Source organism: Gymnogyps californianus, chromosome 12 (genome assembly GCF_018139145.2).
Source record: "Gymnogyps californianus isolate 813 chromosome 12, ASM1813914v2, whole genome shotgun sequence".
In the NCBI taxonomy this organism is placed as follows: domain Eukaryota; kingdom Metazoa; phylum Chordata; class Aves; order Accipitriformes; family Cathartidae; genus Gymnogyps; species Gymnogyps californianus.
Genome location: NC_059482.1, coordinates 13,846,646 through 13,859,218, shown reverse-complemented (window position 1 = coordinate 13,859,218; position 12,573 = coordinate 13,846,646). Strand labels below are relative to the sequence as shown.

General features: G+C 42.3%; 1 protein-coding gene across 1 annotated transcript; it reads left to right on the top strand.

The window, feature by feature from the left end:
• Positions 1-570: 570 nt before the first annotated feature.
• Positions 571-12,361, top strand: CCNE1 (cyclin E1). Its single transcript, XM_050903955.1, has 11 exons — positions 571-655; positions 762-852; positions 1,097-1,165; positions 7,698-7,840; positions 7,925-8,060; positions 8,862-9,008; positions 9,863-9,958; positions 10,329-10,463; positions 10,557-10,668; positions 10,754-10,911; positions 11,727-12,361. Exons 1-11 carry the CDS (start codon positions 642-644, stop codon positions 11,847-11,849), a joined length of 1,224 nt encoding a protein of 407 aa, XP_050759912.1. The 5' UTR covers positions 571-641; the 3' UTR covers positions 11,850-12,361.
• Positions 12,362-12,573: the final 212 nt, after the last annotated feature.

Here is a 12,573-nt window from a genome sequence, read left to right as displayed (position 1 = left end):
CGCGTTGGCGCCGCCGGCCCCGCCCCGGCCCGGCCCCGGCCCCGCCCCGCCCCGCCGGCCCCGGCGCGGGATCCCGCGCCCCGCGGCGCCCTGCGCCGCTCCCCCAGGGCCCGCCGGCGGCCGGCGGCGCCCCGCCGCGCCCCCCCGCAGACCCCGCCCCGGCCGGGCGCCGCCGGCCCCCGGCGCTGCGCGCGGGGCCACGTGTGCGGGCGGGCGGGGAGGCGGCCCCGCGCCGCGCGTTTAAATGTCCCGCTCGGCGCGGGCTGCGCTGTGCGCAGGGACGGGAGCGGTCGCGCCGTGAGGCAGGAGGCGCCCAGCGGAGCCCGCCCGCGCCGCGCTCCCGCCCTGCCCTGCCCCTGCGCCCCGCCAACCCGCCCGCCCGCTCTCGGCCGGGGAGGTCCGGGGCGGCCGGCGCGGCGGCGAGTGAGCGAGTGTGCGGGCAGGGGGCGGCGGGCGCCCTGCCGCCTCCCGGGGTGCCGGCTGCGGGGGGGGGAGCCGGCGGGGCCGGCCGGGGCTGCGGCCGCCCTTTCCGCGCCGTGCGCCCGCGCCTCCGCGGCCCTTTGTGGGGGCTGGGGCCCGGGCCTGCTCGGCCGCTCCCCGCACGGCGCTCCGCTCGCCCCGACCCGGCCCAGGCGGGCACCATGCGCCGGGAGAGGTGAGTCCGCCGGCCCCGCCGTGCGCGGGCCCTGTAGGCCGAGGTCTCTGTCAGGCACCCCTGAGGAGGCTCGCCGCGGCTCCCTCAGCTTCTCCTCTCTTGGCAGCGACTGCGCGGAGGAGAAGGCTCCTGCCAAGGGGGACGGGGGTGCGGAGTGCGCCATGCGAGCCCGCAAGAGGAAAGCCGATGTGGCCACGGTGAGTGCGGGCCGGGGCCGGCCCCTGGTGCCCGCGGGCCGGCGCCTGCCCCGCCGCCGGGCTTGGCCTCTGGGCCCTCGCCTCCTTTTGTTGGGTGGCTGGGGGCCATGTGGTGGTCTGGGTGTTGGGCGGGTGGTGGTCTGCTGCGGGGCTGTGATCCTGAGGGACCGGGCGCGCATCGCGGTGGCCAGTGGTCGCTTGTCCCGTGGCTTGTACTCCTGAAATTATATACTGCTTTTTGTAGTTCTTACAGGATCCTGATGAAGAAATTGCCAAAATGGAGATGACTAGAAAAAAGCAGTATGAAAACCAGGTAACCAATTTGGCTTTAGATCATACTCCTGTAATCTGACTTAACCCTGTTATTGTCTTGCAGTACCTCATTATTATTATTACGAACATGGTGCAAGAGATACACAGCTACCACATGCTGTATAGCAGTGGGCGAGGGAGACTATCAACCCTGGCTGATGGAGAGTGCAAAACATTTCAGGTCGTACAGGTTGCTTTGGAGTCTTTGCAAGAGATGAGGCCTGTGTTAGCCTAAAACATAATGTTAATACTTCAGTATATCCAGCTGTCCTGGGATTGCAAGGGTGTACCTTACAAAAGCCTTAATATGCATTTAGGCCTACATGGAGGGACTCTGCATTGACCTTTCTAGACAGTTGCAAGGTTACAGTCATGTGCTTACATGCTGTACCTTGCAGGCCAAAGCACAAGACACTTAAGCTTATGATCAGAATCATCTTTTGAGACGAGTCATGTCTCTACTTACATATCACCTGGGAGAGAAGAAAGATCCTCCTTTCCTTTCACCATCAGCTCCATTCCTATTGACAAGTGTTATTATCAGACTGACAGAGAATATGAGGTTCCGGGTTAGAACTTTGAAGTTTATAGTAGATGCTAATGCGGTAGTAAAATGGGCTTCATTTCCCTGCAGAACAAAGGGATAATTTCTCTAAAGTCACTTAGCTGTGGAAATCAGGCCTGCGGTGGAAGTTAGTAGTGACCGTTGCCAGTTTTCTCAGTAAGACATTTAGAATGATCTGAGTTACAAAGTCAGAACTAATTTTAGTAGTGTCCTCTTGCTCACTTAGTGCCCTTCCTATAATCTTTGAACCTGAGATGCTAGTGGTATCTATATCGGATGCTGTGTTGGTATATGGTATTGAAAGAATGATGCTTTTGTACATTGAGATGCCTACTCTAAATAAAACAGAGAGTAGCCCGTTTTCTGAAATAGGTTTATTCCCCTCCTTTTTTTTTTTTTACTGCACGTGCACACATGCTTGCTCAGTCACTGTCACTAGGACTTCAGCCTGTTAATGCACATGCAGGGTGGTACTTAAGCTGCAAAAGTCATGATCAGGGTGTACAGACCATACTCATTTGGTACACAAGGCTATGCATAATGTGGCACATCTAACCAGAAGTGGCAGCTGGAAGTTCTAAGACTAAAGTGCTACCATAACAGATGGGCATCATTGTTTGGAATGGCCTCTGCTTGTTGCAACTGCGTACACTAGTTATCAGTCAACATATTAAGCAGGGCTCAAATGGTGAGCATTTAATGAGGGGATCTCTCCTTCCCTTCTGTTTTTCTTTTGTGCAGTATATTAAACTAATTTCTCACTTCTGACAAGGAAGAGCTGCCTGTCCTTCACCACAGCTCTCTCCTTCACCAAAAGATTCATTCTGTTTGAGCTGAGCAAGGGGTTCTTGTGCATGTTTATTGGATAATAGTAAGGTATTGTTAAAAAAACCCTCAACAGGGACTCAATTTTACCTTCTTCCAGAAAGACAGTGGAAAGAAACTTGAAATATATTTTGTGTACATTGACCTTCAACTTTGAAAGTAGATAAAACCAAAATTTTTTGTTCTTGTTTGTGTTCCTGGCCTGGTAGCCATTCAATGTTACTTCAGGAATGATAGGTAAATTAAAATTTAGATAATTTAGGCAGTAGGCATCCAAAATATTTACTTGGGAATTTTTCAAGTTAAGCTTAGGATACTGGTGGGATTTGGCCCTTTGATTCTGTAAACCATAAATAAAATGGGTACCTGTGTATCCGTCTCCTACATAGAGAAGGTTTTTTTGTTGTGACTAAGTAGCCAGATTGTTACAGATCTGTTTAAAAAAAGCTAACATTTGGCTGCACAGCAGCAGCTCTTCAGTCTATGGTGTGACACAAGCTATTCTCTGATATAAATTGCCATGGGCCACTAATGAGAATATGTTTACGGTTCCAGCAGCAGTATAGCAGGCTTGTGTGATAGCCAGTGAGATAGTTATTCTGTTGAGGCACAACAATTCTAAAATGCAAGTAGCTATAAATCCACTGCAGCCTATACCACATGACTTCTACATTAAATAAATTGTTTACTGACACTAGTTTATGCACAAGGCAAAATATCATAGTCACATCCCACTTTACGGCATCTTCATAGTCAATTCATTAGTTTGCTTCTGTTGAACATAAGGCCCGAGTTCTTAATTAGGATGCCGTTACCCTTTATGTGATGAAAGGGTGGCTATATCATCAGGTTTGTGACAGTAGAATATCGCATAAATTCTGTGTTTGATTTTAGAGAACTGGCACGGCTGTAATTCTGCTAGTAATTCTCATACTAATTCTGGCTGCTTTCTGTGGATGGATACACTTCCAAGGCTCCGTGTAAAACGAAATTCATCTAACTAGATTAGAGTCATCCGTGCAATTGTGATACAAATTACATGGCCACCTCCATCTAGAGTGGAGAATTGAATCTAGAGGTTAGTTTCTTTAGATGAAACTAACTAATGTTTTCAGGTGAAAAGAAGATGGAGTAAGCTCTCAGGAAACAGTTTTGATCAGTTTCTCACTAGACGTTTTTCCAGAATCTGGTCTTACTGTTGTCAAAATGTTCTACCTAACTGGCTTGAAAATATCCTCCAAGAAGTTTGGTTAACTAGTCTAAGTTATCTTTGGAAGATCCAATTTAAAAAACAAAACCCCCCAAAACAACTTACAAGTCTTCAGACAAACAGATAAAGGATGTAAACTATATCCAGGTTGAGAGCTTGACTTAGCCCAAATATGGGGCAGGACAATATTCAGACTCTGTAGAAAATTAGAAGTAGTAGAAGCTCCTATGCTATTCAAAAAGAATCAGAACAACTTAATAATGTGAGTTGCTCTTTCTCCTATTAATTCTAGAATCCCTTCCTGATGGCAAAGAAAACCCTATACTTCAAACTAATGCATCTTGTGAGTGAAAAATGGCTAGAATTATACATCTTATTATTTCTGATGAGCAAATTAAGGCTGCAGTCTAGTTGTTGATATCGATGTCTCTCTGTTACGAGGTGCTGCTTTTTAGGGTGAGACAACACCCTCCTGTTCCTCTACCTTTGATTTCCATGCTGAAAATCCTCTGACCTTGCTGTTTGAATGCAGTTCTGGGTCACCCTCTTCCTCTGCTTTCCTGCTGCCCTCCTTGCCCTGGTCTGTGGAAGCTTGTTCTGGTGGCTCCCAGCTCACACTGAGATGCACAAGCGTCTTAGCAGCTTGTATTCTTAGGTATGGCTGCTTCACTGAAGGCTCTGCCTGTAACCAGTAACACCAGTGGTCGCTACCTGCTCCATTTTGTGTCTGGCCTATATGCCTGAAGGATGTTCAAAAGATCTGTTAACAGTAACATTTGAAATACCAGTGAATGATGACACACTGCAGAAAACTGAGGTGTGGGAACATTTGAGCTTTAAAAAAAAAAAAAACAACCCACCTCTGAGTTCCTGGGTTTTCTTTTTTTCGAGCTGTATGGGCTTGACTGCTCTGATGGACTTCTTTGGTCACCTACCTTCTGCCCTTCTTGGTGCTCCTTTTCTAATAAGCCTTCTCATGTCCTCAGTTCAGTTTCTCCAATCTGTATAGTTCTCGGGTCTGAGATACGGATCTGTGTCTCTGATCAATTGTTCTATTCCTGTATCTGGAATATTACTGTGCGTGTCACCAAGCTTTCTTGCTGGCATCCATATAGATTTGAAGAGGCAGTTTTCCCCATTGATTTTTGGCTTGCATCCTACTCAGCTCCTGTTTGCCTCAGAAGTAAAGCCCAGGACCGTAGGATTTCCTCCATTAGGCTGCACAGATTCTCTGTAACATCTCTTGCTTTTTGGTACCTCCCTACTTTCGGGTTGGCTCTGTGCAAGTCCAAAGGAAGCTCTTCATGGTTTCCTCACACCCTCCCCACCTTAAACTGTTTCTTTTTTCAGTGGTGGCTCTATTTCCTTACAGTTATAGTGTGATATAATGCAGTTTCTTGATATTATTTCTTAGTTTTGGTTGAATGTCTTCCTAAATCTGCTTTAAAGACTCAAGAGTCTGATTTAATATGCTCACTCCGTCAACCAAAATCCACTTGTGCTAATTCAGACTCCTGTCTCCCTTCCTGGTAGCTTCTTGCTTTTGAGGGCCCTGTGCATTTGTTTCTTTCTTGTCTCTAGCTAACCTGTATCTTTTTCTGTTGCTTGCATCTTTTCCCCAGTTGTCTTGGTGAGTGATATTATCTAGTCAAAACCTTTGTTTTCACTTCTCAAAACACCTAAGAGGCTCTTGACCCTTGATTTATATTTCCTTATAGAAGACTGGGGGTGGTGAAATCACTTAAATCTATTGTCGTTGCTGCAGTGTAGTATGTGAGGTACCGACTTTGGTTGAGAACTCTGTGGAGCAGATCCCTTGCCCTTCAGAAGCTGCTGGTGTAGTAGGCACCTTTAAATAGATATTATATGATCTACTGCGTTTCTGTTGGTTTGCTGATTAACTGATAAGGCAGCACTTCTCCAAAGGCTGTTGGCAGCTGGGCTTGCCATGCAGTTTGGAGGACAAAGTGTGACTGAAGTCTAGTTTTGAGGGAGGACAAAAATTAACTTAAAGCAATGCTGATGTGACACTTTTATTCAAAATTTCAGTTTGTAAGGAATCTGTCATTTTTAAGATAAAGATACAATTCCCTCTTTTTGCCTTCTCCCACCCAAATTAAACCATGGCATGGCTGGGTATATAGCTATGCTAGATTGGCGTGTAGAACTCAAGAAGAAAAACTCCCATCTGTGTGTCAGTAACTCGAAGTACAAAGCAGTCTTAGCTGTGAGTGAACTGTGAAATGTGGTTTTTGTTTCATCAAGTCAGTGGTTTCTGTTTCTGAAGCTGGTGCTGGAGGGTAGCCATTTTGCTGGAAAGTGATGTCATTTGTAGCAAGGACAGGGCAAAAACAAGGTGTGGAAGCTTCTTTGCAAGAGGCAAAATTTAATGTAGGGCATTTTACTTGTTTCTACCTAATGATTCTTCTGATTTTTTTTTTTAATTTTTTTTTTTTTTGCTTGAAGCACATTAGGAATCTTGTTAGGGAGTTGTGTCCTTCTAGTGCTGCAGAACAGATCAATTTGCAGCAAGATGGCTGACTTCACTGTTAGGCAGAAATGCCAAATTTTAATTTGCTTAGGCATGATGACATGGGGCTGGCTTTGTATTCTACCGCAAAATAAAACAAGTAGTATTTTCCTGGGGAACTGTGTGAGGCATACACCAAGATCTTGTTTAACAAGAGTTAGCCAGGAGAAAAGTAAACCTAAACTTAAGTTCTGGTCCAAATAAAAGGATATGACAGATGAAGTGTCAGATGTCTGATGTTTGCAGACCTTGGTAAAATTTTGTATATGAAATGGTCAACTTGATACTTTAGTGGCAATTGTTTAACATGTATTCGCTTTATTCTGAAAACAATTGGATCATAAGTGCTTTGTTTTTTCATCTTAGCACTGCAAGATGAATGAGTAAGAAAGATTCTATAAGCTACTATTTTGCTGTGTTCATTGTCAAGGTTGCTTTGCATGGAACCACGACTTCAGGCATTGCATCTACATATTCCTTACCAGAAATCATGACCTTGTATTTGTATAATTATAATCACAAATTGGGTTTTAAAGTTCCATGTGCTTATTCTTTACCTGAAGGCAAGCATCTTGCTTTCATGCAAAATATTTTTGGTAAAACCAAAATGCAACATGACAGTAGGAGACTCTGACTTGGATATTCTTCCATGAAACAGTTGTGGTCCTTCAAAAGCAGAACAGGTTAAATGTTCTTCAGCTTTAGTTGCAAACTGTCTCTACTGTGAAAATAAGCAACACCCCTCTACTCAGCACTGAGGCCACACCTGGAGTACTGTGTCCAGTTCTGGGCTCCCCAGTACAAGAGAGACTTGAACATACTGGAAAAAGTCTGGCAAAGAGCCACTAAGATGATTAGGGGACCAGAGCATCTCTCCTATAAGGAGCAGCTGAGGAAGCTGGAACTGTTTAGCCTGGAGAAAAGAAGGCTCAGGGAGATCGTATCAGTGTATATAAATACTTGAAGGGAGGATGTAAAGAAGATGGAGCCAGGCTCTTTTCAGTGATGCCCAGTGGTGGGACAAGAGGAGGTGGACACAAACTGAAGCACAGGAGGTTCCCTCTGAACATCAGGAAACACTTTTTTTTAGTGTGAGGGTGACCAAGCACTGGCACATGTTGCCCAGAGAGGTTGTGGAGCTTCCGTGCTTAGAGATACTCAAAAGCCATCTGGACATGGTCCTGGGCCACTGGCTATAGGTGGTCCTGCTTGAGCAGGGGGGTTGGACAAAATGACCTACAGAGGTCCCTTCCCATCTTGAGTGATTCTGTGATGATTCTGTGCAGTTTAAAGACATAATCATAGTTTCTGTCATAGTTTCTTGCCAATGTCTTGTCTTCTATTTACAGCTAAAATGATTATTTAAAAAGGCACAGTGTAAAATCTCATGTTTCATTTAATAGCCATCCTGGAATAATGTTCACAAAAATGCCCATATGCTGATTCCTACTCCAGATAAAGATGATGATCCAGTTGGTGTTGATTACTCTCACTTTATACATCTAAGTGTTGCTCCGACTAGAGCTTCACCATTACCAGTTCTAGGGTAAGTGTGCCATTTTGCTGCTGCTTGTCTGCCTTCCTTCCTTTTGTCTTATGATTTGAGACTAAACATATTGATCTGTCTTAGCTGGGCAAACAGAGAGGACGTATGGAAAAACATGATAAACAAAGAGGAGACGTATGTGAGGGATAAACTTTATATGCAAAAGCACCCTCTCCTGCAACCTAAAATGAGAACGATCCTTTTAGACTGGCTAATGGAGGTAAGCTTTTCTGTGCCTGTGAGTATTTCAAGTGTGCTTTTGTTGAAGTGTACTAATAACTGTCATGAGTACATTTCATGATCTTTGCTTAACCCATCTTTAAGTCTTCATCTTAAAGTTTGTCAATGGCACCAAATTTAAAAAAAGAATGTATAATGGATTGAGTTGATGGTGTACAAACTGACAATATATTCTGATACTTTTTTGGATTGATAGTGGATAATAATCAATTTGTCCCTAAAGCTCCATGATGTAAGCTTTTTAAGGTCACACTACAGATAAAAGCTGCACAAATGATTATGAAAGTCATTGTAAGAAGTAAAGTGTGGTGGCTCAGAGACCAGATGCATCTTTCAACCACTCTATATTGGCCTGTAGAATGTACTACAACTCTGACTGTACGTGAGTCTCTTGCTGTTTGGATGACTTGGTGGCATAGTCTCTGTTCTTAATTCTAACATATTTGTGAGAATTTTCTCTTTTGAGGTATTGGAATGATGCATCTTTGCAAAAATGAGGAACTGATGTTCTGACATTGTTAGAACATGTGCTTCCATTTCCTAAAAGGGTTTTCACTCTGATCTCTTTGTTTTGGGAGTTACTGTAGTGGCAGTCATCTTGTGTCAAAGGAAACTGTTTAACTCCATGCTCTTAGTTAACATGTTACTTCACAATAGCAGTGAAGCAGAAAGCCAATATGAATTTTGTGTCTAGCTCTTGCTTTTTTTAATACATCTGTAGCATCTGTTTTTGACTCTGTAACGCTGTTCTTGACCTTTGTAATCTCTGATGTCTCTCCAGGTTTGTGAAGTCTACAAGCTTCATAGAGAAACTTTTTATTTAGCACAAGATTTCTTTGATCGGTTTATGGCAACACAACAGAATGTTGTAAAAACACTATTGCAGCTTATTGGTATCTCTTCTTTATTCATAGCAGCAAAGCTTGAGGTAAGTATCTCCAGCTTTACTTAAACATAAAAATGTGAATGGACAGACAGCACACTTACTGTACACTAGATGCATTTTGGCAGGCTTCATGGAGTTTGCTGTGACTTTTTCAGCTGGGAGACAAAAAAAATCCTCTTTTTTCTTTTCAAAATTCCTCCTGGTTTTTTTTTTTTTAGAAGTGGCTAAAATTAAGGCTAGCTAACATCACAGTATATCTCTAATCTTAAAAGGATAGTCTTTTCAGTGTTAGAAGAAATCTAAAGTTTTTAATTGCGGTTGCTAAATGAGTTTTTGGCTGGCTGCTGTACACAGAGACCACTTGTTGCAATTCTGTTGTCAGTAGAGTACCTACTGGATGATAGTCTGAGCTATTCTTTATTTACTGGAACAAATTGAACTATTAAAATACATAGTGCTTTTTAGGTTCTTACTGTTTGTGATTTAAGAGGGCTATTATTCTTCAATCTGTTCTTCTCAAGCAAGGGATAAAAGGCCTTTTCTTTAGGATGTATAAAAAATCTTCATGTCAATTATCATACAGTCTCAGTGGTGCTGTAGTCAAACATAATGCATGTTGTACTGATACATCAAAAGTGAAAGGTGAAGGCTATGAGCAGGAAGGTTGAACAAGAAATCTGTGTATATTAAAGGCAGAGTAGAACACCACGCGTTAGGATGGGGGGTTAGTTCTTTTTTCTTTTTTCCCCCTCTGTTTTGAAATGCTGAAGTAGTGGTGGGTTGTTCTTTTTCTTTCTTTTTCTTTTTCTTTTTTTTTTTTTTTTTTTTTTTTTGTTTAGAGCACATGAGACTAGTTACAACCTATTCCACAAATTAATACTTGATCTATCTTTCAGGAAATCTATCCACCAAAGTTGCACCAGTTTGCCTATGTTACAGATGGAGCTTGTACAGAAGATGAAATCCTCAGTATGGAATTGATCATTATGAAGGTAATATTTCAAAATGGAATTAGTTCTACTTTAGTTTTTAAAAACTTATAGCATAATCAGACTAAAAGCAGAGAGCCTCAGTTAATCTTATGTGCTGCTAAGAGGCACAATTTCTCTTTCTAATTAGAAAACAGTGTTCTCTAGGTAACAAGTGATTTAAAGCATCCACTAGTACGTGCGTATTAACAAAATGAATCATTCCCACATCCTATCAGCAGGAGGAGGTACAGGAGAGGATTAGATTTATGTGTTTCAAAGATGCCCTGATGAACTGGAATTACAGATTCTGATCTGGAGTAAATAAAGTTGCATGGTTTAAGTTAGGAACTCTTTATTAATACTGAAGTCTTGTGCATGTCTACTCTTTCAGGCTCTTAACTGGAACTTAAATCCGCTGACAGTTGTATCATGGCTAAACATTTACATGCAAGTTGCATATTTAAATGAGCTTTATGAGGTATTGCTGCCACAATATCCACAGCAAATATTTGTACAAATAGCAGAGGTAAGACAGATTTCTTCCTTCAAATGCTATTTCACCTGGAAAAAAAAAAAAATGTTCTTGTGATAGACTTACTAAACATCTGTTGTCTTGCAGCTCTTGGATCTCTGTGTGCTGGATATCGGCTGCTTGGAATATACGTATGGAGTACTAGCAGCTTCTGCTTTGTATCACTTCTCCTCATCTGAGTTGATGCAGAAAGTTTCAGGTATTGGCATTTATAAACTAAGTTTAATGTGTTTACAAACGTTAAGTCTTCATTCAGGCAGATAAGCATATGTCTTGTCTTCCAGGTTATGAATGGTGTGAGATAGAGGAATGTGTAAAATGGATGGTTCCATTTGCAATGGCTATAAGGGAAGTAGGAAGCTCCAAACTCAAACACTTTAGAGGTATAGCTCCTGAAGACTTGCACAATATACAGACGCACATAAACAGCTTGGATTTGCTGGTATGTATATGCATAACAAAGACAAAAGCTGTCTGTAAAATCTCCATCTTGTCTCTTCTTTGGTTAGAACATACAGTAAACTTAAGTGAAGCATTATCACTGTCTGAGTGTATGCAGATGATAAAAGGCATAAGGTTGTACTCCAGTTGCAAAATTCTTGGGACAGAGACCTGACTTGTTCAGTATTTTGTTTAAAAAGCCTCTCATCTCAAATGGCAAATAATTACCCTAGAAATCGGAAGCATATTTCTACCCTTTGGGATTCTTCAAATATTGTATGTTAGACCTTTCTCTATAGGAAATACAGGTAATACAACCTTGTCTGATGAAAAAGAGAAAATAGACTGATCACTTGAGACTGATCTTGTGGGACTGTTACGTGACAGTGGTGGTTGACAAGAAGTTGAGCAAGAGTGGGTTTTAGCATGAGAAAGTTGTAGAGGATCAAAATCTTGTCCAACAAATTGTAGTTAATCTAAGCTATTGGAGTTTTTTTCTGTTTAGCTTATTTAGTTGTAGTAGAATTTAAAGCTGTTCCTGTTCAGTTGCTTCTGAATTTTGCTTTCGTGAAGATACAAGTACCATAATGCTGATCATCAGATTCCAAAAGCTAATACTGACCTCTTGGGGTTTGTATTCACCAACTATTATGTACTGCATGATTTATCAGTTACTGTTAGGGGGGTTAGATACAGATATGCACTTCCAGACTAGCAATCTATCAAGTTATAAAACACTGAATTATATTGATCTGTTGCATAGGTATACCAAAGTAAAGATATCTTTTTTTTTTCCTCCTTTTCCTGTGCTTTCAGGACAAAGCTCAAGCAAAACAAGCCATATTGGCTGAGCAAAATAGGACTTCACCTTTCCCCACTGGTGTCCTCACACCACCACAAAGTAGTAAGAAACAGTCTTCTGGACTGAAGCCAATATGACTTTACAGACTGTTGACAGACAATTTTGCTGAAGTGCCTGTTCTGCTGGTTCTAACTTCTGCTCCATTACAGAAATGCTGCCAGTGAAGTTCATAAGCTTTTATGGAATCTGAAAACGAAACCTTACTTTTTTCATGACAGAAGAACTTTTCTATTTGAAATATTTTTATTGAACATTAAAATATTTTAAAGAAATGGATCGAGTACACCAGCCACTTAAAAGAACACCGAAGAGTGCTCCAAATGCTGCTATGGAGGGTGATGCTTGACGTGACCAACTGTTTAGAAAAAGGGCTTGAAGTTTAGATTAGTTACTATGCTTGTTTGTCCTTTGGATAATCTGCAGTCGTACTGTCCCCTGTTGACAAATGGGCAAAAAGTGCTGTGGAAGACAGCATTTCAAAGCCTCTTTTTCAAACGGTTGGCTTACAACTTGATGCCTTTTTAAAAACTTTGTTGTAAATGCTGCTATGTCTCTGTGTATCCATTTTTAATAAAAATGCTGTCTAAGACAGCTGGTTTTATGTATATTCCTATTTTTTTTAATTATGGTCAGCTAAGGTTTTTCAGACTGTGACCACTAGTAGTGTGGGAGTTGGGGATGAATAATGTAGTAACTATGGCTTTATTTATTTACCACTACTGGCTTATCAGTTAGGATACTAAGATAAAATTGTCATGTTGGGCTACTTAGATTTCCCTTAGCCAGATGCAGGTGGCTAGG

Bases quoted from the DNA above. Each gene is read 5' to 3' on its own strand.
- CCNE1 (XM_050903955.1), top strand. The intron at 853-1,096 runs GTGAGTGCGGGC...TGCTTTTTGTAG, and splicing joins GGAAAGCCGATGTGGCCACG to TTCTTACAGGATCCTGATGA. The intron at 10,669-10,753 runs GTATTGGCATTT...CTTGTCTTCCAG, and splicing joins GTTGATGCAGAAAGTTTCAG to GTTATGAATGGTGTGAGATA.